Here is a 27187-nt window from a genome sequence, read left to right as displayed (position 1 = left end):
TTTTAAATGGCCATGAGGTGTCAGTGTACATCCAAAAAGAAACTTGGGTGATCAATGCTTCTGAAAAAATGGTTGTCTTTATTTCATAGGGCCTGAAATAAATCTGTAGGGACAAGGTTACAGCAGCTGAGTCAAGATGACAAAAATTTGTATCTGCATGACTTAAAGGTTACATTTTCATAGTTATTTGGTGGTTTTAACCAAGATGTGTAAGTTTATTGATGTATTTCTAGACTCTAGTGTAGTTTGCAAGCCAGTTCATGAGTTCAGTGTTCTCTCTTCATTGCCCTGCATTATGAGCATGCTGGTTGCATGAGGTGTTTTCTGGGGAAGACACTCCACAGCTTGCTATGTAAGATATAAACAAATATGACTATTCGTAACCCTATTACTGACTTATTGTTATTAAATATTGAAGTTATTAAATATGTTTGGTTCCTAACATATTTATATTATAGAAATCTGGTATTTGTTTTTCACAATGCTTTTATAAAACAAAAGTTGTCTTGTCAAGAAGAGGTAGAAAACAATTGCATACAAGATGCCCTGTGGCCTCGTTTTTGCCACAAAACTTGACCAAATACTCTTCCTTTTTATACCCACTTATTTGCTGAGTGGGGTTTGATTATTTGTAGGTTCTAAGATACCTAATCCTAAAGTAGTGTTAGAGGCAAAGGTGTATAGAAGTTAATTTTCTTAATATTTTGAATAAGTAATATGCAGCTCATGTGTATTGTGTATTATGTAGTGTTTTAATACCATCTTTCTAATTCTGTATGATAATATTCCTTTATAATGCAATTTATTGGCTCTTAGGAATGCCAAAACTTACTTTGCAAGTTCTCCTCTAGGTGTCGTCTTAATTGAATAAATCACTGATTGAAGCCAGTGTTAGGAAGATTTTGGAAGACATGAAACCCAAAATAATCCTGATTGAAAAAAAATACTAAACCCCCCAAACTCACAAGTTTTAGATCATGTTGGATAATTATGTAAAAGTTGTAGCTACCTTGTTGTGCTTGTATTTAATACATAAATTGCTTGTATGTGGATTCTGGATACATAATTGGTTTTGTCTGTTTTTTTAAAAAATTCTCTAGTATTTTCTTTATAGAGCCATATGCTTTATAAATTCTGTTAGTACTGCAGGGACAGTTTGATTAACACAACCTGTGAAATTTCTATTTTGCAAAATGCTTTTTTTTTAAACGGAAATTTATTTGGAGCAATTTACGTATTGACTCATGGGACGAGAAACTTAATAATTCTTTGCATAACCATGGTTTTGTGTAACTGGAAAGAATTTAAGGAGTGATATACTTGTAATAGTGTAATAGTGTTGTAATAGTGTCCAAGTTTGGAAAAGTTCAGGTGTCATGAAAGCTGTCTTGAGATATTTTAAGGATAATACAAGGAATGGAATAGTTCTGATACATGGTTGATGGAGGGAGCTGGGTTGATGGGTGTGGGTTTGCAGAGCTCTCTCATCACTGTCTGCTGCAATGAGCAGTTTGAGCCCTCCCAGTGCTGTGTGGCAGCTGCCGGCCCATGGTGAGCTGGCTCACACAATTGGCCAGCAAAAAAAAAAGTAAATAGGGACAGATGGGTCATACAAGTTGTCTGTGCTGGCTCAGGAAAGGGATGTGAATGTGCAAGGATCATGCGGGGAAGGGAGGAGTGAAGAGCCTGTCTGGTGACCAGCAGTTAAAATCAGATTAATACACTTTTTAAATGTCACTTAGGGGAAAAAAAACCAAACAGATTTCTAGGGTTGTAAGAATTTAATTAGCATTTTAAGTAATACTCTGTTGCATTTTATGAAATTTCATTTGGTGATAGACTTTTTAAACAAAGTGTTTTTTATTTTTCTAAATACAGAATTGAAAAATGGATAGGAAAAGTAACTGAGGAGTGCAGGTTGTGTTCATGCTCTTATCCTGTAGTGATGTGTAAGAGCCCTCCTCCTGAAGAGCTGCTTCCCTTGTGGGCATTGTGGGGAGGACTCCTTGGGAGGTTTGAAGCAGGCAGGGATGATGTTTGTCTGCAGCTGTGTGCTCCTTGCTTCTTCTTTGGGAGAAGCCACATCTATTTTGGCAGCTGCAGAAATTTTAGATGAGCTCTCTCATCCTGCAGTAGTCCCTGTATATTTGTGTGAATATGTGGATTTCATCCAGCTGTGTTTTATAGAGTGTTTTCAGTTGCCAGGAAGGAGTTTTTCCTTGGACGTGAGGGAGGTGTAAGGGGTTCCTAAAAACTTCTAGGAAGTTTAGCTTTCCCCAAGCAGCAAATCCTGACGCTTGAAGCAGCTATTGACACACACTATTCTAAAGATGATCATCATAATTTGTGTACAGTGACACTGTTTACATACTGAAAAGAGAAAAAAAAGTGGTATCCATAGCAACTGGGATTCATTTTGCTCACTCACATACAGTGTTTTGAGTCCTGGTATGTATGGAAACCAAAATTTCACATGTGAGCAAGCCAGCTGAACTGTGGCTTGTGTGGTCACAGTCTATTCCTACCTACCCAAAACTGAATTAAAAGCATTGCACTTGTAGGAAATGTTACATGCATTTTTAGTATTATAATAGTTAAATATTTATTTAAAAATTTGTTCTAACTCTTATAACTTCTGTAAGAGAGAACTAATTTTAAAAAAGTTTTCTTTAAAAGAAAACTTTTAAATCTTCTAAAAAAAAATTAATATATTCAGGACCTTTCCTTCCCAAACTCCATCCTGAGAAAAAAGCCCTCATCATTAAAATGTGCCCCCTTTTTTTCCTCCTTTGTCCCTGCAACACTCATTCCTGGGTGGAACAGGGAGGGGGAGACTGGGTTGTAGGCAGATTGTACCATCACATGACTAATGAGTAGGAAAATCTGAACAGAAACTTTTAAAGGCCACAGTTTTCTGTTTTCTTTTAGAGCTATGAAATAATTCAGCCTCTTCCTTCCCTCAGTATTATGGACTCGCTCAACTTTCTACTAGGAGAGTTTCAGTAATGACAAATGTATTGGACAGATATTTTGAAGGTGCAGATTTTGTAGTCCTTTTCTTCTTGACGAAATCGGAGCTTTGTTTTGAATAGCAGAAATTGTGTGGTACTCTCAGAAAATATATGTTGTTACCACTCTGTTATTCTAAATAGTTTCCTCTAAATAATGCATTTGAGTTCTTTTACTTATCAGACTGAGTGAATAGCAGACATACATTTGAAGCTGGGTAAACTTTCCTTCCCTAAGATGGTCAGATTTGGAAGTGTTCTCTTCCTGATGCCCTTCTAGTAGAGGTAAAGCAGCCTGTACCTTGTAGTTGCTCCTCCTTGGGTTTTATCTTTGCTCCTCAGTCCAACCTGTGTTATTTCCCCTTTTGGTCATTTAATCACTGGAAGCCAGTGAGAGCTGTTTACCACTTCTTTAGGTGCATTGCTCTGCTCTGGTTCTTAGTTTTTCACAGGGTGTTCATTACTTCTCACTCTTAATTGGTTGTATCTTCTTGCTTCTGTGACTGGATTATCATTTTGTTAGTATTTGCTGCTGAGATAACACAACTGTGAGTCCAAGCAAAACATGGACTAAGATAAAACCCTGCTAATGCTGCTGAAATGAGACGGGTGGTGCACTGTTTGTTATAGCAGCATATCCAAGCTGATTCTTGCAAATATGCTAAAATCAAACTTAAATCAGCATAGCTAGCAGTTGGAAGTCGGTGAGCTTTCTGACCTTGGCTAGCAGAGATAGATCCACTGAGCTTCTTGGGGTTTGTGCTTTGGGAGGAGGTGGAGGGGCAGAAAAAATCCCCAACCCAACTCTTTCCTTTTTACTAATTCTCTGATAGTTGAATGGTTCTGTTGAAAGCAGGTCTGTCAGTGTTGTTTATTTTTTTTGAATAGGCCACTGCTGTTTGTTACTGGAGAAAAGCAGCTGGTTCTGGAAATGTTCTAAACTGATGTGAGTCATCAGTGAAAGATTTAAATAGTTGAATATGATGTTTGTTTCCTCCCTTCCATGGCTCAAAATGGTATGAATCATTTTTTTAGTGTTTCCCAGATAATAGTCTGAGTGGAAGTGGTATGTGTTTCTGACTCAAGTTCCTAAATGTTGGTGGAGCACTCCCAGCCACTGCTGATTTTGGTCATGTGGGAATTCCATAGGAACTTCTGACAAATGTATAAAAGCAAACATTTTGTAACCATGGCAACTTACCCACAAGGATTGATGTGGTTGGTGGCATAAAACTTTGAAAGTCCTCTTCTGACCGGCATAACTAACTTTTTTGCCTAAAATGTGTTAAAAGATATAGGATAAAAATTCAGTCAAGAGAAATTGCTTTTCAAGTGTGTAGAATGTCTTGTAGAATGCTAGAATTTGTGTTGCCTTTTTATATGGCTGCCTGCTACTGTTCCAAAATTGAGATGTTTTTTATGAACCCACATCTCTAGTTTCATATGCTCTTACCTAATTTTGACTTTCCTTGTTCTTTCTACATAACTTGGAGCATCAAAAACAATGCATACTCCAGTGTTAACTGAAATGGTGCTGAAAAAATTAGCTAGTGAATTTTACAGGGGAAAGAGAAGGGGAAAAGGAAAAGAATGGGCACATGTGTGTTAAAGAATGGTAGTAGGAGGATAACCTTGATGTAACCCGGAAAGGACTAACTGAATTGTCTGTCATCCATAGCTCATAAAACATGCTGCAATGAAAGGTTTTATATGTCATCAGTATAGTGGAGATTGGAACTGAATCAGAGTGGTTACTCAGCAGAGCAATTCTCATTTCTAGAAATCTCCTGACTACCATTTTCTTCTTCAGAAGCTCAGCAGCATGGCAGCCCAGCAGAGTTTTAATGAGGAAATGATAAACTTTATGCCAGATTTCTTGGCTCCAGTGAGAACCTCATTTCCAGTCTCAACACCAGCACTGTCCAGTGCTGAATCTGGGTGTTTTGCATTGTGCTGCCTTTCCTTTAAGGGGGTTTCCAGTCTTCCTGCTAAAGAACCAAGGTTAGAAAAAGAGCAAAGGATAAAGGTTATTGGTTTATAGCCCATGCAGCTAAATGAGCCTCTGTGGGGAAGCTGAGCCCTACAGACCAAATGCAATGTGTTCCTAATCATCTGCTGGAGAAACAGCAGTTTGTTCAAAAACAAACCAGAAAAGCATACAAATCTGGGGAAACTGGGACTTCTTTTCCCATGGCACAATGAAAGATCACACTCAGGGTTTTTCTGAGTAAGCAGCTGCCAGGTGAGAATTGCTTCTTTTCTTTGGGATACAAACATAGAGAGTTGGTTTCAGTGCACCAGAGACAGAAGAAGTGTGTTATGCCATACATTAGAAAATCCCAAGGGATGTCTGGTATTCAAGGATGCAGTCTCTGAGAGGCTTGTGGTGCTTTTGTGTGTTACAGTGTCTGTCCTTGAATCTCATATGTTATCCACAAACCCCTTAATTCCTACTGAAGAGGGAAGAGCAAACCTATTACATGGTGAAAAATAAGGCAATGTTACATTGATCTTCTGTGATGTGGGCTAGTTTTTCTGTAATAAATAATGAGTTTGATTTTCTCTGCGGGAACAGTATTGCGGGAAGAAATTTTCAATGAGGAAATATGTAAAATCAGCACTTCCTCTGTTCATCTTGAGCATGACTATAGATCAGTAGAAAAGTAGATCAAAGGAGATGTACTAATTCTTCTCAGTGTGTGTGTGTGCCCACGGGCCCAAAGGGAATTCTCTTAGTTGTTTCACCAGCTGCACTAATATAATTTAGTAGGATTATATTTTAGTTAATTTACAGGAGTGTGTACAGTAGTGGTATAAATACTTTCAAAGCAAGGTGATAGGTGATATAAAACTATGATTAGGAATTCTACAGTTGTTATTTGCTCCAGCCAAGCTACCTGTTTCTTCTCCTTGGGAAAACGTAGTAGTATTGTTCCCTGAAGCACCAGGCTGTCAGTGCCAGCTGTGACAGTGGGTTGTTCTTCCAATGTGTCTGGGTTGTTATTTTTGCTCTGCTCTTGCTGGCATTCCTGTCCAGCCTCACCTCCCAGCAACGGGCTGGGTGTGCTGGGAGAGGGTGCTTGAATGTGAAAGAGCAAACAGGAACTGCTGAGACTGAGTCTTTGATTTTTGTTTTTGCTTTTGTCAACTCTGCTTTTAGAGCTGGTGTGCACAGCTGAAATTGCTGCCCTCAGTAATTGTTCCTGGAAGGACACTGTGGTTATTATTGTAATTGATGCCATTTTCAGTGCCAAAACCCAGAATTAGCCAGGGACATGATATGAACTGGAAGGAGCTAAGGAGGCCAGAAGAATTGCTTCTATCAGTGTCTTTTCTGCCTTTGCTCTGCCAACAGGTGGAAATACTTTCAACAAACCTGTGGGCCTTGCTTTTTGTATTATGAAAACATTTTTAAAAGCTGTCATGCTTGCGAAAACCTTAAGTGTATAGATAATAATTTTGTGTTTGTGTGGGTTTAACAAATACTGAAATGTTTTGCCTGCTTCTCTCTTTGACTAAACGGACATTTTAAGATAATGTCTTCTCCATTTTCCATCAGAAATCATTTTCTCTCACTTACCTTCTCCCAGAAAGAAAAATTGCTTAAAAACCGTCTTCTGTCCAAAATGCACGCCAGAGTAGCTACAGCGGTTTGTCAAGGTCTTTGTCTTCATGGATGCAAAGTTACGTTAACTGTTCATAACAATATATGTGGATAGGTGCACCTTTTTGTGGTCTCTCTTCCCTGAAACAGGAGTTGTTTTGACTTCTAGTCAATTTTACAAGACTGACAATACCGCAGTCAGACTCGTGTGGTTGTTATTTGGAGAAGCTGTTGGATGTAAGAGCTGCCTTCTGTTTCCCAAAAGACAGAGAGGTGGCTGCTGTTGGGTGCAGCTGATAAATCTGAGCAGACAAATTTTCTGCAAAGTACCTTGAGACCGTGAATTCAGACAGACTGGAGGACTTCTTTTATGTACTGTGTGTTAATGTAAGAATAAATTGTTGATTTTTGTTTACAGGATTGTACACTGAAAGTGCACAAGGTGCCTCCTTCTGCCAGTAAATTTAAATCTGGCCTAAAAGGAATGTGTGCTGGGTGATATCCTAGCTAGAAAACATGTTGGAAGATGCAGGACCCTCATATTTTCACTTTCTTTTCAGAGAAATAGGAGTTGCATTTGCTTTTCTGGTATTTGGTCTGTGCACAGTTTGATTGGTAGACTCCATATTTTGGACTCCAGAGTTATTTTTTTTCAGGCATTTACTTATCTTGTACTGTGGTGGCTGTATGGTCCTTCAGCCAAGAGTTTGTCTGCAGGTGCATTGTGCAGACATACAGAATAGAAGTCTTAAACAGAAAATTGCTTAGTAGATTTTAAACACTTTCAAGGTGCTTTATTGCTCTTGGATCAGATTATATTTTTAATATTTTACTAGGTGTTTAAGTATACAACTGAAGTTTATATCTGAATCATAGACATTTTTTATTAATTATTTTTCTCCTCTTGCTCCAATTGAGGAAAGTTATAATGAACGCTGGATTATTTTTCTTCTTTGTGTTTCAGTTTTAGCTGAAATGACTTTTCAGATACTGGATTTTATTAATTGCCAAGTGTTCAAAAATAATATGTGACAATGTGAAATAGTTCTTTAGATTAACAGAGTATAATTAATTGCATGAGAAAAAGTAGGAATTTTCTATGGTATCATGAAGTGCAAGCAGAGCTATTTTGCATGTCCTTAGAAGCAGAACTGGGGAGTGCAGGGTTAAAACTATTCTGCAGATGCAGATGCTCTGGAATAAACAGAACAAAACTGGGAAGAAAGGTACTAATTTCTTGCTTTAGACTGTTCTCTTTCCTGACTCCACCTCGTTCCCTCAGGAGTGGGGAGGAAACAGCAGAGGAGTTGAGATGAGTGACTCATGAGAAGTGTTCTAGTATTGTAACTTACATTCATGGTGATGCTGAACACTCATCTCTGTCTGTATGTGATAAAATCAGCTTATACTGGGGCATGCCTGTTTACTTAGAGCTGTAGCTGTTAAATGCAATTTTTGTTTTATGAAGAAATACACAGATTTGGTATTTGCCTTGCAAAGTTGATATATGAATTGGTTCTAAGTTTTTTTTCATTTTTACTTGAACCTGACAGAGCAATTTTTTTCCTTTCCTAGATCCTTTTAATCATACAAAATATTACCTGAAACCAGTTGGATTAACCTCAGCCCAGAAAAACCTTAGTAAATGCTGATTGGCAAGAGAGAAATCTTAATCTGAGTAGATTCTTTGACACTGATTGTCCTTTGGTTTTTGGTGTCATCAGCAGGGCTGCTACAGTCTTTTGCTTATTTGTTCCTAGAGAAGAGGACAGATCCATAGAAAAGGTTGCTATTTTTAGCTGATTCAGAGTTCATGTTTTTTCTGTCTAGTGTAGATGGCTGACATCTGTGTTTTAACCTGCAGGTTGCATTCTTGTAATATCCCCTTTACATGCATCCATTAAAGACTCTTGAAACTTGATTTACTTAAAGCCAAGTGTAGTTTGAAAACTGCAACGCTTTTTTTTCCCTTACAGCTACCACGTCCACAAAAAAGCCTTTATTTTCACAAAAATGGGTATCATCATTGCACTTGTTAAAATTTGAGAGTTAAGTGTGGAGATCTTACTTTGCTAACAGACCTTGTGGAGGTCATCAGATCACCACTCAAACCCCTGTAGACATGGCATGCTTTTTGTAAGTTAGGCCATTTCTGAGCCTTCTTTCCTAATTCTGGTTTCATAAGCTTTTGTATGGAAATAGATGACATTTGGAGAAGAGGGATGATGATGACCTGCTGTCTTCAGTTATTTTAAGTTTTATTAATACAAACTGTTTGAGATGCAATGTTCTTTATACCTTCACAAAGTTCTGTTATGATTCCTAAATTAGTTTGAGGAACAGAAGCTTAAATTAATCATCTTGAATTTACTCTGCTTTCATTCTCTGTTGCTATTAACTCTTCTACACAGAAAGTTGTTAGTCTAGATAAGCTGCTGAAAAATTGAAGCCTTAGTTTGGTTTCTCACAGTAGAATTCGAAACAGTTTTTGGTTTTTAGAAGACCTCTTAGGTAACATTAGAAACTGCATTTTGCACACCAGAAGATACTTTGGATGGTTTTTTGAAGTTGAAAGAAGAGGTCATTAGAGATGCTGTTTGCATTGAGGTGAAGGCACAGCTTTTGGCTGAAGGGGATGTAAGGGGGAAATGCCAGTTAATTGTGAGCAAAAATTAAATATCCAGAACTGGGTTTTCCTTTGGTTATGGAAGCAATTGCACACACAGAGTTCTATCATGAGCAGGGTGTTTTTGCTTACATACATGGTTTAGATTGCTATAGAAATCAATATAATATTGACTCAGTTGTGTTGGTTCTCTTTCTAATGCAAACTGTGATGTACTGGCATTTAACTCTCTGTTGTAATGTCAGAATTCAAAAACATACAATGTTAGGTGAGATATATGTTAACTTGCTTTTGGAAATAGTTTATATTAATTGTGTTGTATCTAAGATCACTAGAATAATTACCAGAGTAAATTAAAATGTTCTGAATTTTCACAATTAACTGAGTGTGAAAGCGTACCTTCTAAGCTAACTATTGAATTTCTAGCTGACTTTGAAGCATTAATTCCAAAGGTAGAAAATGGACCATATTCAGATAATTTGAACTAAGTTAGGCATTATCTCTACCTAGCAATGTGTCCAGTTGGTAATTCCAAAGAAAGCATATGGAACCCTTGGGATTTGCTTTCTGCATAAATTTACTGACTCCTGAAAAGTGTTCACTTACACTGAACATGTGGGTTTAGCTGGAAAACCATTATCTAGCAAGTGTGTGTGTATCATTTGAAGCTTGAGTATGCATTGTGCCAGTATTTTGCTTTTATACATAAAATCTGCGTTTTATTTTTTTTTAAATGCAAGTTTAGTTATGTAAAAAGCTAAAGTGTCTGTTCCTTGGGGCATTTTTCACAAATGGAAAGCAAGCTATTTCCTATGTTGTGGTTGTTGTGTTCCATAGCAGACAGTAGGGTGTTGCAATAGCTGAGCTTTGAGGATGTCCATAGTTTATTAGAACTAGTTCTGCTGTGGCCAAGAAGAACATGAGTTGTCATATGTACTCAGGTAATCTGTGTTGTTGCTTTTAATAAATGGGTGAAATGCTAGAACAAAGCAGTGTGGTGTACAAATCATTGCTTTTTTTTGTAATTAAGACCAAAAGTATGAGATTTCAAAACAGCTAGACTCCATGTAATGAACAGACTACATTTATAAAGTTATTTGTTAGTTTTGAGAAATTTTAATCTGAAGTTTCATGATGAATCAGAGCCTGGTGCTATATTCTGCCAGGCCAGGACTCTAGAGGTCAGGGAGCCTTTGGCCAAGGTACTCTTCTGCACTTAGAGTAAGTTTCACCTGCAAGAAGTGTCAGGGGGAAAGGGAGGTGTTTAAGCAATTCATTATGTTACAATCAAGCTACTGTAGGCATTTTTGCAAAAGAGTTCATGTAAGCTTTTCCTGTCTGTGGCCCCCAAAGGTGGGAATTCAGTATGTCTATTTATATCCAAATCACTTACCCACCATTTAAACCTGTCTTTCTCTCTGTCTGGATTCCTGTGTGAAACCTGAGTGCAAATACTTTATTGAAGAGCTATAAATTTGCTCACCATTGACAAATTCTGCTCTTAGCAGCCACTGAAGGACATCAGAATTGCCTTCATGCTGCACAGCAGGAGCAAAAACCCTCCCTCTGTTCCTGTAGCACTGAAGCTTATCCAGCAACTTTTGACAGAAGCCATTTACATAACACACCCACGAGCCAGCACCATTTAGGCAGATTCAAGCTGAAGTATTTATTCAGCAAGTTGTAGGGCTTCATATTATATTTCATTATTATAGTATATTTTAATAATATTATATTTAAATTATACTTAATGTAATTTTTTTCCAAGCTGAGGCTGTGTTTGTCTGTACTAATTGCAAAAACCCACGGGTTTGGTTGTTAATAACTGGCTTTTTAATAGTCAGCCTATTGCTTTAAGATTTTACTTTTCATTTAATTTTCAGATGATTTGTGTGGGGCATTTGTTGTCTTTAGTGAGTTAAATTAGGACTGTTTTGCTGCTCTGACCAGTGCCATATGAAAGCAGTTAAAGCGCTGGAATTGTTTACTGCCTAAAGTGTAGTTAGTCAGCAGAGCCAGTACACCACATCGCTTTGCGGCTTTTAGTGGAAAATATTAAACAGTCGCTTTTTCTTCAGTTATAGAATTTTTACGTTTTCAGCTGCGTTAGTCACCGAACTGGCGCAGGCTGCAAAGACTGCCCCCAAAAAAAGCAAAAGGCGGGTTTTTTTGGTGCCAGAGGAAGTTGCCCTGGGAGCGGCGGCCGGGCGCTCCGGTAAGTGACATGTGAGCATTAGCAGGCATTCATTGCACCCGGGCAGGCTGCAGCGCTGCTCGCCGGGCGGCTGCTCCGGGCAGCGCTGCCGTGGCACCGCTCGCTGCGCCGCTCCTGCCGACCCGCACCGCCCAGCTGGCTTTGGACTTCACAAGGCTATCTGCTGATTGTATAATTTAATTTGTCAAGGAAAAAACCTGATAAGCAGAAGCTCTAACTGAAGAGGAGAATCAGGTTGGCGCAGTGACAGATGTTCGGATAAAGAAGTTGGCTCAGAGAAGATGTACAGAGTCTGATTTTTTTTTTTCCTTTTTTTCCTCCCCCTCAATCTGAATGAAGACTATCATGGGAACTGCATTCACATGGTGATCAAAAGAAACACTTGAGTGATGAACTGCTTTTTCAGAAGTCTTCTAAGGCAGTAATTTGAGCTTTTGTGTGCAGTAGCTAGCTTGTTTTGCTGAAGCATTCCTCCTCGACAGTATTTCTGCCTTACGCATTCCCTGATGGAGAAGCCACAGCTACTGCCTGCTGAAGGAGAAATGAACGCTCCGCATTGCTCGTGTCCCTGACGGAGCAGCGCCGGCTGCGCTGCTTTTGCTGGATTCAGCCGGCAATACTATTCAAGGAGTTCATTGTCCCTGGGGTCTGACTCATTGCATGTAAATGTGCTGCAGCCGTGCTGCACGTTGCAGCTCTTTTCTTGCATGGGAAAGAATTTTTTTCCTCTGAGCAGGTCCTGAATAACTGCTGAACCGAGATGTGTTTTTCTGTCCGGACTGTTTTTGACATTGAGAAAGGAAGCTGTAGAATGGCAGGATGATCGGGAGGCACGTTTATTTTCAGTCACCAGAAAGCCTGTGAGGGTTGATTTAAACTGACCTTGCGGGAGTGGGAATAGCTGCGGCCGTCTCTCTCGGGGCAATTGTTCCTTGTTCCGTCCTCTGCAGGACGGAGTCGTGTCTTCTGCAACAATGACTTCACTGTGGGGGTAGAAGGACGCTGTGGAAGTTGTGACATTAGCAAAGACAAATTTGCTTCTGAAAGGACAGCTGTGTGCGACAGTGAGTGCTGTTCGAATGGAATTGGATCTTGGGATATTTTTATCAGCTATTCCACGGTTTTGTTATTGTGGTTTCGATGCTTAGGGACTTTTTATTTTATATAAAGAACAACTTTTTCTCAGCAGTGTCTTGAACATCTCATGGTGTTTAAGTCTGGAAAATGAAGCGTGGGGGGGGATTGGAAGGTCCCTTTCTAGGTGCTAAGACACCAGCAGGAGCACTCACAAGTTGGTGAGGGCCTGTGAAACAGGTCAAAGTGTTTCCTCTATGGTCACTATTGCGATACCTGCAGTCTGCTTCCAAAAATACCATTGCTGGCATTTTCGTGTTTGCTTTTGCTTCCTCAAACGGATCGAATGAGTCGAGTCTGTATTGTTGTTTTGGAGGAGGAGGAAGAAGATGATTCTCCCACATTTATTTCCAATTTACCTCAGGAAAATGTATCTGTACATCCATCGCCCTCTGGAAACATGCTGGTAAGGCATGTTGTTTGTTGGCATATTTCCTGCTTCTAATGCTGTCTCAGATACTGATAGCTATATTCCTAGGATAAGGATGAATATGTGCAATGTTGAAACAAGACAAGGTGATAAAATCTGCATGTAATAAAGATGGGAAAAGCTGAAACTTAGTGGTAGAATTTATGCTTGCAAGGGTCCTTGCTATTTCATGTAACCTTATTTATGGTGCAGCAAGTACAGGTCTTGATTCTTGTGTAATAGCAGTGGGGTTTTAGAAGGCTTGGGGAAGTGTATTTGAAGTAAATGGGCTTTCCCTGCTCCACTTCTCACTCTTCAATAGTACATTTATGCAGTACCACTTTAGAAGCTGATGTGATCATTGTATTATATGCTGTGTTTATTTTGAGAACTGATAGAGTACATAGTTATATCAAACAAGAGCAATTCTAAGCTAAAATAAAAATTACCATAAGTCACAATCTTGGTATTACTGTTAGATTCAAGTTAGCACTTTCTGAAAATGATCAACACTGGGGACTGTGCTTTTATTGCTTTAAATTATTTTATTCTGTCAAATGACTGACTTAAATCTTGCTAGCATACCTCAGGAGCTTTTCTTACTTACTAAGAAATCCTGCTATATTTAGTAATAGATGTGTGTGAGTGTGAATTTGTTACCATACTTATCTGATGCACTTTGCTTTCCCACTCTGTCTAAACAGGTGAAAGACTTCCAGTAACTTGAGTCACTTGCTAATGTAAAAGGGGATTGTTTGCTTATACTGTATAGAATTTGCAGCATGTAATGACAACCCTAATTTTGTTCTGAGGCGTTCTCTTTTCAGCTCTTATAAGCTTGTCTTCTCAGCTCCTTTTTTTCTTTCAGGTATATATTTAATTGACTTAGAGATGTCCGTGTGTTTGAGGTTTTTAAAACTTGCAATTTCTTTGATTCTAAATACTGCTGCTGGTTTCTTTGTTTTACTGCCTGGAATGGAGTTTTTTGTCATTACCTTGGGTTTCTGTTATGTATCAAAAAACCCTGTATGTGTATCACTAAAACCTAAAATGGGATTTTATTTTAAGATGTGTTTTTTCTTCATTTTAGCCACCATTGGTTCAAGCTATATTTAATGGAGATCCTGATGAAGTTCGAGCACTAATATTTAAGAAAGAAGATGTTAATTTTCAGGTAAAATCAAATATAGCTATCTTTGAATATGTTTTAATTTTGAATGTATTTTAATTTTGTTTGTTACATCTTTCTGCTGTACTCATCTCTTGAAAACTTTGCTAATTCTTGAGCTGTACATTTTATATCCCAGGCTAAGTAATGCCTATACATACACTTAATACTGGGAATCAGATGTATAGCTTTGCAGATTTGTGTGAATAGTAAAGACCTAATTTTATATTCCTTGCAAATGTTAGCTCTGCAGTGCTTGGGTAACTGCAAAGTTTGTTTATACAGTTGCATCAGACTAATGTACAGAAAGCTAGACTGGTTGAGTGTGATGCTGTGTAGACTTGAATTGGTTTGAAACTGAATATAGCATATAGTATACATGAGACAATTATAAGAACATAGTCTGGGGTTTCAGTAGGTACATTTAATAGTGGATTTTAAAAAGGGAAGCCTAATGATTGTATTAGTAGGAATGAGAAACAGGATTTTTATTTTTGTAGTGCTGCAGACTCAGGCACTGCAGACATAAAAATTCTACTGAAATGGTACTAAGTTTGTTCCACTGGGTGATATTCAAGATTTGAACAGCATACAGTTACTGTATTTCTATTAAAATTCTAATATGTGTGTTTGACACTGTGAAAGATAATATACCATAAACTCTTTACATGGATTAGAAGTTGCTTTGATTATTACAGCAAACTGACAAAAACCATTTAGAGCTTATGCTACAGGAATGTATACAGCTGTTTCTCCTCCAAATGCCTCAGAGCAAGAGTGATGCTAAAGGGCAAAGGCTAAGATGTAGTTGCTTCCTAGGGGCCCATTTAAGACCATAATGATTGTTTACACTTTCTTCGAGGGAGATGTAAACCAAAAGCAAATATTTAGTTTGGTATGTCTCTTCTGACATTTAAAAGCATTCTGCAGAATTTACAGCTGAGAAATGCTGTGTGAAAAGTCCCAGTGTAAGGGAGCCCTCCTATTGTCTTGAAGAGCTTGAGTAGGACCCTATATAAAGAAATTTTTGTCAAATATTAAATTTTGTTTGATAAGGTTGGACTTTTTAATCCTCTTTCAGGAGTTTTGTATGTCCTTAAGCAAGATTGTATGATGAATTATACCTAAAGACTTAATATTCTTTTTAGTTATGAGAGCACTACTTTTGTATCCTTCCCATGTCTGCATCTATATGCTCTGGTACCATTGCCATTTTTATTTCTGGAAGATAATTAGTGGTGTTGCTTTGTATTCATTAATGTGTTAAAGTCAGGTTTAGCATTCATAGCTCTAGAGCTTGTAAACAAAGTTAGGTTTACTGTCTTTCTGCTTTTTTAAACAATATATTACCAAAGCCTCTGCTGTATTTCAGTATGCATGTGGGAGTGGTTTGGTATTGGATTTTGTTCTTTCTCAAGTTCTATCAAACACTTGCAAGTAAATTGGAAGATAGGAAGCCAACTGATAAATAGGAAAGCTCATATGTTTTGCTGTCTTTTGCTGAAGAGAATTACTTCAGATTGCAAGGTACTTCTATTCTAGGAGAAACAGTCAAAATCTGGAGGTTCCTATATTTTATGTCTTAATTTTTTTTATTTTAATTCCTTTCTGTGGATGTATCTGCCTTTAATAGAACATGTGTGCACTAGGTGTTAGCCTAGTAACACCCAAGGTGTGGTTAGAGTCTTTGCAGGACAAATATGCCATTTTTTCAGAACCACCTTCTTCAGCACAGGGAGATGCTTATCACACATGACCACTGTTTATTATCATGGCACTCCTAGTCCTGCTACAGTATTTAATATTAAATTTACATTTATCCCTTAAATGCTGTTTGTTGGGACTAATTGAGCATGTAAATTCTCCCATTGTCTGGTAGACAATGAAGTACAAAGACTGCTTAATACATTTTTCTGTGTGTCTGTGTGCATTTTGTTCCTTTCCTTGGGTTTTTTGTTGAAAACGTCCTTAGCTGGAGGTAATATATCTCTACATAAGTCTAGATCCAGAGTTGCTCCCTGAGTTATGTGTTACAAATTGGTGTGGACAGAAGGAGGGAAAAAGTGAAGAAAATGTGGTAGTTACTTATATTCCTAAAAAAGAGAAGGATCGGGATAGACTGTTTTGACCACTGTGGATTGTATTAGACCAGTGTATATACTGGATTTTTTTCCACTTTGCTATCCAAATATTTCAGTACAGTTATTTGAATTCCAGAGTCACTCCCTTCAATGCCTCTGCAGTCATTTCCCCCTCTCAAGAGTAACTAATTATTTTGCAGTTTGTATTCTAATAGTTGAGATTCCTTCCATCCTCCCTTCCCCTGTGCATGGGCCTGACTCTGTAACTGGAGACCCAGCAGCGTTCTATGAGTTAATTTTGCCCAAAAGTGAACTGAAGATAGGGCTGTTGTACATCTTTGTTGTGACAGTGACATTCATCTAGGAAGGTTTTTTATGATGAAATGTGGGTATTTTTTCTTTCTGTTTCATCCAGCTTCATTTACCTTCTTATGAAGTCTTACAGATTGTGAGTTGCTGCTGTGACTGTAAGATGATGTACAAGTAGCAAATGGGCTTTTTTCAGGAAGAGGATTGTTTTCTGTTCATGCCACACCAGCCTCTTGAGTCACAGGCTCAGTTTAGATTTAGAAAGTATGTATTGTATTCCATCTGCTCTTGTAATCTTTTGTGAAGAAAGGACAAATTGAGTATATCCCTAGCTGCTTAAACTGGGGTTCAAAAAGGCTTACCCTCCCTGCAAGCTGGAAATGTGCAGCTCTTTATAGACAAAACTGATTTATAGGAACTTTGTTCAAATAAATTGTTTGGAAGGTGTACTTTCCTGAGGCTCCAGTTAATGGAAAAAAAAACAAACCAGAGGAGACGGGGTTGCTTCTCACTCATCTTTCCCCAAGAAAGCTTGAGTAACTGTAGCTGCTTGATTCATAAATCAGGCTTAAATCGCATGCATCACATATGTCAAACAGCATAGAGATTCTGTTACAAGCATGGCTTCTGCTATGCTGTGTGTGTTTGCTTAAAAAATTATTTATTGGTACCATCTTGAGCTTTTGAGACTTGACAGAAAGGAAAATCTTGCATGTCAATGGACACATTTAATATCTATTAGTTAATGGAGATTCTCAACGTTTCCTGCCCTTGCTGATTAGATTAGTGTGGCTGGTTTGAATTCTACTTTTCAGCAATTTGTTTTAGCTAACTGAATGATTCCAGCATTGCATTTATAAATTAGTATTGGTTTGGAACTTTTTTTTAAGATTTGGAGATCTGTTACTGTTGTAAACTCGGCCATTTCTGTTTGTCATCAAAACTCATATGATGCACATTTAGTTTAAAAGATCATGAAAATGGAATATTTCCTGTCAGCTATTAGTTAAGAATGTAATTCTCTCAAGGGAATACCAGCTCAGTGTCAAGAATGATTTAGAGGTTGCAAATCTGACTACTGAAGCGATTGTTCAAAATCAGAACAATTTTTCCTCCTCCTAGACCTATTAGGGTAGTATTTCTTGCCATGAAAATTGATACTTCAGGTAACCCAATATGCATTTTTTATAACCCCATTGCACTTGATCTTAGCCGAGGGGACAAACATCTGATCCTCTCTGGAACTGGTGTCAGTGTGCCCCTTGCTCTTCTCATACTAAAGGCAAACAAGCTTTTTTTTTTTTTTTTTTGGAAGATTCCCAAAATCACACAGATCTCTCACAATGAGCTCAAAAGTGCTCACCTGTTGCTATATAAAATAGTAATGTTGACATATGTGATAAGTTACTTAATAATTAAGTACCTGGATCTTACTTTGTATTGTGCTTTGTGAGATTAAAATAGATTTTAAACTATGAATGTTCTAAAGCTGCTTTATGTGTGAATTGGTGTTTTTTTCCCTACATAAAATGAAATAATGGGAAGTGAAATTCCGAAATTCCTCATACTTTACCATTACAGCCGTTGTTACCCTGTAGCAATCAGGGTTCTCTGTATGGTTTCTATTCTGAATTATTGATCCAGCATGACTCCTAATTTAATGTCTTTTTTTTTGTATAATAAGTAACCACAAAGTAAAAATTCACCTGTGCTGCTATTTGGGGAAGATGGGAAAAACAAAACAAAACCATGGAACCAAATGATCTTTTGTCTGCGCTCCCTAACCCACACCTATATTAGCAATGAAAGGTTGCCCATAAATCCCAAGTTTTGTTGGTGGGACTCACAAGGGCTGTGATCCTGTAGCACCAAAGTTCTGGGTACAAACAGGATGGCTAAAATTCTCTCTGACTGGTGGTGGGGTGCCTCCATGGGTAGCTGTTCCAGTAGAGATGTGGGATTCATTCCCAGTCCTGCCAAATGTGGGTTTCCATAACTACTTCTTTGTGTTTTTTGCATAGTAGGAGAATGCTGCTGGATGTTGTTCTAGGATAAGACACAGCATTAGGTTATCCTACTCTGCAGGTCACTGGATATACTGAAAGAAGAAGAAAGTTGGCTTTTCAGTCTAGTGACAACTCTAGGACTCGTTATACAGCATCAGGTCTGGGTACCGGGGGAATTAGATTATTGGGGGTCTCAAATATATTTAGAAATTAATAATGAAAATTTCAGTACACTTTAAATAGCAAGAAAGATTCTTTGAGATGATGGTTATGGTCAGCAAAGGCCTAAAAGAAAGAGGTTAAATAGAAAAAAATAGGTAATGGATATATGGTCACTTGGCTTTCATCTTTATACTTGTTGTTTGGACTACTGGAGTAACAGGTGTTTTTCTGTACACTTGAGAGTGCAGTGTAGAACAGGAAAGCCTGAATTACTTGGCTGCAGTATGGAACATTCTGCAAGATCTAATAAAGTTTGATGTTCTGATCATGCAAATGAATCCTGTGCCTATTTCGTACATTAAAAGAATTTTTATATATGTTGTTCTGCAAGAAATTGTAATTGCTCTCTAATTCAGCAATTATATTGAAATATTTCTCAGTGTAAAGAACCTTACATGAGTAAATATCATGGACATGTTTGAAAACAAATGAATGAGAAGCCGTAATTTGTAATGAGGTAAAAATAATCATTAGGTATTTTCTTACCTTTGTGTTCATGATGTTTCTGTAGCCAATCATTTTACTGATTATTAACAGGGATTTTCTCATTTGTTTTTTATAAAAAGTATATATGCAGACTACAAATGTAAATTCACTTTAGTTTGACTTATCTGTGCTTCTACAAACTTTTCTGCATTAATTGATATGCATAAAGTGTTTGAGCTATGCCTTTTGTTATCTGTGCCTTCGTAACTTTAAGTAACTGTTAGTATAAGAATTTGCTGGTTGGGACAACTGGAAAAAGTTCTCAAATATGTGATGCTTTTTAAACAGTGGTGGTTGATGTACAGCACCGTGTTTCTGTGCTTTTGGTGAGAGCAAGACTCAGAGATGCTATTTTTAACAGGGAGTGGAAATTGTTTTGAAAACAGGGGGGAAGACCTTGACAGTTTTGCAGAGATTTGTATGGGCCAGATAAAAGCAATGGGAAGAGAGGCATGTCCTAGCAGTCCTCCATTCCACTTCAGGAATGCTGACACTATTGATCAGGAAAAGGAGTTCACAGTGGTTTGTGATTTGGTGCACTCACGAGTATGTTTGCAGGGAAATAATTTTCCAGACCAGTTCAGCTGCAGCACCTCTTGGTTCCAGAGAAAGCTTCTGGCAGTCACAGCAAAGCTACCCTCTGGTTTTTGTACCTAAACTGGTGAGAGTAAATAGTGGTTAAAAATGAATTAACAACAGCTAAGCAGGAGTTGTGAGGAGTTTTTAACTCTTCAAGTTGTGTTTCTGAAGAGGTGAGATGACCAGTCTGTTTGTCCCAGACATGGCTCACACCCAGTGTTGGTAACTATTTTGTCAGGCTCCTGCAGGCAAATCAGATGATTTACAGGAAGGACTTTTTCACTGGCAGCTGGAGTTGGCAACAAAAACTTGCACTAAAGTATTTGTTACTGTGGAGCAGCATCTTACTGTATTCCTTGGCAGGACAGACATAATGTCTGCTTTGCTCATTTGAATGCTAGGGAGGAATTAAAAAGATGCCCAGAAAATTGTAAAATATTCTGAAGAGCACAATTTATTTACTTTTAGTTCCTATTTTAATAGGTCAGTTTTTACACTTTTGGTTTCTTAGTTGTGGTCATTGCTTAAGAGTTCCAATCAGTTATGCATTTTTGTTCTCTAAAAGTGTTCGTCAGTGTTTTTTTACTGGATCTTTTGCTAATTTCCAAAGGCAGGCAAGTTTTTAATAAAGAGACACTGTAGTTATTGTAACTTGGACACTGTAGTTGTTGTAACTTGAACCATCTAGACTGACTTTGTGAAAGTGTAGCTGCTGTAGTATTTTGGAGGAGTGCACAGTTTAGACCTATTAAAATAAAACTTGAATTTAAGGCCTTCTCTCCAAAAATGTAATATCTTGAGTCTCTAATCATAGCAAAGAAGTATTCTGTGAAAATAGTAACTTTTGAGAGATTCATAAAGTGCATAAAAATATTTGCATGCTTTCTGCTATATTGAGAACACTTTTTTCTCCTCAGAGATTGTTAGAATAAGGACAGATATAGTTTCCTATTTTTATGATTTTTTTATAGCTGTGGTGTGTCTTAATATTTATATCTTTATATATATATTTGTATCTTTAATATTTATATCACATTATAGTGATCAAATCTAGAGGAAAACTTGTTTTAAAATTGCTTGCTAATTTCCCATATCATTTATCTATTTAGAAATCTGTTCAACCTTGAAGCCCTTTCTTTCTCCACTAGAAAGGTTTCTGCTTGGTTGGACATTCTTTGTAATATGTGTTTATCTTCAATTTAGAGTGTAGCAGATTTGGGGGATAAAATTAAAGGTATTTGTGAGTTTGAAAGACTTCTTAATATGATGAGAAGATAGGATATATTGTAACTTAGAGCAGCAGTAATTCCCCCTCAGTTTCCTGCAAATAAGAACTGTATATTGAAAGAACACACACATGTGTATGCCTGTATGTAAATGCATTCAAGTTATAGATAAAATGTGAGCTTATTTTTTTTAAATGGTCACTTGCCTAATGTTAACAACAGAAGGCATATAATGAAATGACAGTGAGAACAGGCCTCTGAAATAGCTGCAGGAGGTTGGAGAGGAAATAAAACATTCCTGTACAAACAAACACTAATAAAGAGAATTCCTGCAGTAAAATGCACTGCTGAGAAACTCAAGGCAGCAGCTGCTGCCTGGCAGCCTCTGCCTGGAACCCAGCTTCAGGTGCTGCAGCAGGGGCCAAGAAATCTCATATTGGCCAAGTGAGGAGCTGTGAGGCTTCACAAAGCCCAGGTGAACTCAGGGTGCACATAAAACACAAAACAAGCTGTGTGTGCCTTCAGACCCTTCTACTGTAACTTCTAATAGAAGAATTTTTATTACCCATTTAAATAACACTAATTATACCTATCTCTTACTAAGAACTGATCTCTAGTAAGAACTGAGAGCTTTTGTAATTAGATAGAGACATTATAATGGTTAATGGCTTTAACTTGGTACGTTTTCATTTTGGGCAAAATATATGTAAATATATTTTTTGAATGTATGGGTGAGAAAACTGTAGTGTATAACCCCAGAGACTGATGCTGAGTCTTATCTTCTCTATTCGTTTGCCCACATGCTTCTAACAAAATACAGCTTCCTGATAGGAGCAAGGTGTTTATTTCTCCTTAAACCTGTATTTGGATTTTTGTCCAATGTGCATCTCAGAGTACTGTATTGCTTTCTGCTTCTAAATATTCTCTGTACTAATCTTCATTCAGCCTGATGAAATGATGAGTCATATGAGACTCTTGCTTTATTAAATGTTCAGTAAATTGTAATTTCTTCACATCTGAATGAAGATTCTGTGAAGAATTCTGGTTTTGAGGGGAGCATTTGTGATCTTGAACAAACAGGAGCAGCCTGCTCAGAACTTGCATATATGCATCAGCTTTTGATGTGGAGCTGAAGTATCTTGCATGTAAGAAAGTCCAGGAATTTGTTTTTGGAAGGACATTTTGTGAATAGCACAGGCCAAAGTGTGTGGTGTTGTATTAACAAGAGACATAGCTTGTGAAACACCTTGTCACTAAGCCTGATCAATTTTTAGTGAGGTGTTTGTAAAGGAGGAAATGGAGTGCTGCACTACCATGCGGGAATGTCCAGGAGGTTTTTGGTAAAGAATTAAGTACCTTGTTAAATACATGAATATTCATGTTTTATGTCTGAAGAGATAAGAAGAAACTTCACTGCAGGAAATGTAGGGAAGCTCTTTCTGTACAAAAGCTGATTGTACTTCTAAAGGATTGGGCAATAGATTGTTTGATCCATTGATCTGAGCCTGACTGAGTCCAGAAATAGAGAACTTTGGAGACTAATTCTTCCAGGTGTAGTGGAAACTTGCTGCCAGTTGTATATTGTAAACAGTATCCATCAGCTACTCAAAAATTATTTAAAATCTTCACACAGAAGCTTTTTACTGTAACTTAACTTTAAAGTTGAGTATTTCCTGTTCATTAGTGTAGGATGTTTCTCAAGCATGTCATCTGTAATGATTAATCAGATATCTTAGTTCCTCTGTAGTGTTTTAGAGTGAATCATGTTTTTCAGCCTCAATATAAAGTCTGTCCAAATGGTGTTGAGTTCCTCTTCTGGCTTAGAAATAGATTCAAGATGTTTTAAATACAAATCTGTATAATTAGGCATTTTCCTTCAGAATTGAAAAGTTTAATGGGAGAAATTTGCTAGTCCAGAGAGGAATAAGTTTTATCCTTTGTGTCAATAGCACTGTCTTTGGCCTCTGCAAATGAGATTTTCAGCTGGATCAAGTTATTACTCATATTAGAGTGCTACAAACAAACTTTGAGCAGAGTTACAGGATAATCTGACCCACATCAGCAAACTGGTACTCAGTAGAGCTGGTACTGTGCCCATACTGTCTTATGGGCAGTGGCTCTTGAAGAGTTACCATTGCAAAGGGTAGAACTGAGAAGAACACTGTGCTTACATGGCATGCTGCTGCCTTGAACAGGAAATGAGAATGATTCTTTAGAGACTGGAGTATGAGTTAATATTAGTGTGCTACTCAGGAAAACATCTCCTCCTTCTCATCAGGCCTGGTAAGCTTGCCCAGTACTATGCTAATGTGGATTTACTGCTTGCTAAACTGGGCAAACAAGCCTGGATGTCTGCATGGCAGTGCTTTACAGTATTGGCCAAACACTGAATTTCTTCTGCAGTAATTGGGAGTTTGACAGACAGCTTTTGTTTCAGTCACTGTGATTTCTTTAACATTGAAAAATTCTCATTGGTGTAGAGAGCCTTGAATAACTACTTCAAATTTAAAAGTTTGAAGAGTTTTTAAAGTTTCAAGGGTTTTGTGTTTGAGTCTCCTGTATGATTCTTAGTGATAATGATTTGGTAGATCATGTCTAATTTGCCTTTTTACTTTTAGTGATTATTGCTTAAGATTGTAACCTTCAAAGCAGAGTTGAAGTTATGCATTTCTTGCTGCTTTTACAAAACAAGCTAGAGGCAAGGTCTTGAATAGTTGGAGCTTACTGGAGTTATTCCTGGCAGTTGCTGTGCCTGACATGCAAAGAATTGGTATTTTAGAACAGAACATCCCCATTGAAAGAGCACAGAGGGGAAAAAAAGTCCAAAAGTCTTAATGTGCATTAGCTTCCAACATAGACACAGCCCTTAAAGAGGGCATTGCTGGGAAAAGCAAGATAGGATTTGAATTTACTGATTATTTGTAGCCATTTTCTGGATGAAAGCCTTTTATGCATATGTATCATCCCTTTGAACAAGAATTTTCTCCACTATGCAAGTTGAAGGTATCTTACTGTGGAGTATCCAATCAGCAAACATAATTTCCTTTGTCCAGTTTGGCCCTTGTACACAAGCTCTGCATGAGGTAGATGCATCTTTTAAAGTCCTTAAATTTTCTTTAATAAATGATGGATATACATCAAAAACAGTGAAAACAAAGTGTTTCTCATTTGTTTGCTACATGATGTAGGGAGAGCTGTCCCATAAATACCCAAGGAGGAGAACTCTTGTCTATTGTCAGTAGGATCTGAAAAAGCTCATACTGGTGTCAGGTATCAGGATAAAGAAACTGAAGATCTTTTCCAATGAGTTCTTGCTGAAGAGCATGCTCCAAAATTTCAGATACAATGTCTTGATTATGAAGTTTGAGGGGGTATTTTCTCAGGCCTGTGATATCAGCCTGTACCCCTCTGTTTCCAAAACCAGTGGAATTCTGTTCTCTTTCCAATCTTTTGAAGTCCTACATTATTATTATCATCCTTCCTGATCATTAATGTAATTTCTGTTTGAATTTGTGTTAAGTACTAGTTATATACATATGTATATGTGTAATTATGGTAACTTATAAATAAATTACATGATGCTGACTTGATGCCTCAAAGGAGTGCTCATATCTTGCCTTAGTTGTTGCAAGTTTTTCTTATAATGACAGTTATCTTCTAAGCTTTTCCAGTGTCCACTTAGCCTAAGAAATAGTGCACAGAAGATACTTTGATCCTAAGATAACCAGCAGGTTTAGAGGAGTTCTTATCCTCACTGTCAGAGGCTTTGTGTTGGGTTTATTTTGTGATCAGTGTAGGGACTTCTCATTTTCCATTGTTGGGTGGAAGTTTTTTTGCTCTCATTTTACTTGTGTTTTTCAGAATAGATTTTTCTTGCCTAACAATTAGCCTTTGGATTAGCATAGATTGTGTTGTATGCTGTTTGGAGTTCAGAATGGTGCAAAGGTCTCTTAAAAGGAGGGCTTTGCATATTCCAACTAGATGACCTTACTTCATGAAGCTTAACACACAGCAGGAAAATGTTTTGGCTTGCTGCAAGAAGAGGTGCTAACATTAAACATACAACCTGAGAAGCACATCTTTCCTGTCAGCAAGACAATGCAGTTAGTGGGACAAATATCTGTTTTCCATCGGTGCTTGTCATTGGAGCACTTGCCTTTGCAGTGAAAAGGGCAGAAACCCCAGCTTTTCTGAACAAAAGTGGCAGTGGCCCGAACGTAATGTGCTGGATTTAAACTGTGCTGGAGATGTGCATACCTTACCTAGTGTGGTGTGTGATCTTTCACTGGAGCATAAACAGAGCCTGGATTGTACTGATTTCACTCTTGGCATATTTTCTTATTTGTGTCCTCAGACATTACAGATGATGACACTGGAAGATGAGGCAGTGCCCCTGTTCCAGCCCACTCTGTGAGCACAGCCTGGGTTACATAATGTGCTCCACAGCACTGTACTCTCATTATGGAAAATCCATTGTTTTCTCATGTTGCTGCCTTTTTTTTTTTTTTTTTCAGAAATAGTTTCAGAATTATTTATCATTTTTCTTACCAGCAACTCCATTCTGTTTAAAAGCTGGGGTTTTCTTCTGTCATACCTACCAGGTAAATGTTTGCAAATCATATAACTGGCATTTGGGAAGGATAAAGGCAAGGGCAAGTATTTTCAATGATATATTATTGGTTTGGGGAATTTTTTGGGTTTTTTTTTGGTGGTTGTTGTTTTTGGGGTTTTGTGTGTTTTGTTTTTTTTTTTTTTAGTACAGCAGAGTTCTGAATTCGTAGGGGTTAATGGATGAGTATTTTTTTAATTTTAGTGTTTTTTTTTTGCTCTCTCCCCTCACAGGGTTCTAGAATGCTAACAAATTGTCTTGGCCCTAAAAGTTGCCTTTTTTTTTTTTTTTTTCTTCCTGAGTTAAAGCAAAGTACATCCAAACTGCCTCAGCTGCACTGTGAGATCAAGTTGCTCTTACCAAAGGATACAGAATAGCTCTTTATTCATTCTATGTATTGGGCAAGAATTCAGTAACCTTTATTAGTGATAAATAGGACCAGTTCTTGATGTTGGAACTTTTCTTTGAAAGGGAACAGCAGTTTGCAAAACCTGCTTAGTTATTCAGGTCCTTATCCAATATCCAAATGAATGCCTGAGTTTGCTCATAAGAAATCCTGGCCTTTCTAATTCAGCCAGAAACATTTATCTGTTGTGTAAAAATATTGTTGTGTCTACAAAACATGTAAAAATGTAGAAGCTTGTAAAAACCTGGGTTTAGCTTTTCTTTAGCTTGTTCCCTACACAAGTTCTAAAACCTGACCAGCAGAATTATTATAGCAATATTACAAAATCTGTGTGGAACATCAAGGTTAAAGGGTATGAGAAGATGAGTATTTCCAAAAAACACTCTGACTCAGTACTTTCAAGAAAGAATAATTGAAGACAAAAGGTTTTGAGCTGAATTACTTGGAAGTAGAAAAATGCAGAGATGTTTAGTTGTTTCAAAATCTGCTTCTTGACATAATTGAAATACTTGACAGCAAGTCAAATAGTCTTCTTGCTGTGGACCTCTTTAGTTGAGACAAATAAAGATGCAATGTCTACCAGAACACCTCAAGCACTCCTGTTCTCATGTGTGAACAAGGAGTGCTCAAGTACTGAATCTCACTTTTCAAACATCTTCACCACATCAAAATAACTTGTTGGGGTTTTACTGTATATATTTAAATGAGATTTTTTTACTCTCATGTTCTGAATGAGACATTAGCTGGCTGTAAGATCCAGCAATCATAATCTTAGATGAAGTTTGAAGCTTAATTGCTGTTCCTTGCTCTAAGTGTGACTCACTTTCTTTTGTGTGTCTTTCTTTTGGGGCCACTCCTGTAAAAGGAACAGGGCTTCAAGCAATTACACCTGAATGGTGTTTTGTACCTAATTTTTGTCATGTAAGACAGCATTTGAAGTTAATGAAGGATGCCTGGAATGGTGTTATTTAACAACATGAATTGTTCTGAGCTTTGGGTTCCTTTTTTACCAGTCTTTTTTGGTACTGTAGTATCAACTTACATTTAAAATGTCACTTCGCTGAGTTTCTATGGACATTACAGTTTGAGATTCAATAAA

At 37.6% G+C, this 27187-nt stretch overlaps 1 protein-coding gene across 4 annotated transcripts in view; it reads left to right on the top strand.

Moving 5' to 3' along the window:
* ANKRD28 (ankyrin repeat domain 28) overlaps positions 1-27187 on the top strand; it is a 119674-nt gene that overhangs the window by 32400 nt on the left and 60087 nt on the right. For 2 of the 4 annotated variants that reach the window (XR_010027507.1, XM_063153947.1), the window contains exons 1-2: positions 11560-12993; positions 14087-14170. Coding sequence is in view for 3 of the 4 variants with exons in the window: in XM_063153947.1 (XP_063010017.1) it covers positions 12874-12993; positions 14087-14170 (204 nt within the window). In the remaining variant the exon portion in view is untranslated. Of the gene's footprint in view, positions 1-11559; positions 12994-14086; positions 14171-27187 lie in introns of those variants that run through there. The other 2 variants (XM_063153964.1, XM_063153956.1) reach the window with 1 other exon arrangement.

The sequence above is a fragment of the Melospiza melodia genome, chromosome 1 (genome assembly GCF_035770615.1).
Source record: "Melospiza melodia melodia isolate bMelMel2 chromosome 1, bMelMel2.pri, whole genome shotgun sequence".
In the NCBI taxonomy this organism is placed as follows: Eukaryota; Metazoa; Chordata; class Aves; order Passeriformes; family Passerellidae; genus Melospiza; species Melospiza melodia.
This window is presented reverse-complemented; position numbering and strand designations above follow the sequence as displayed.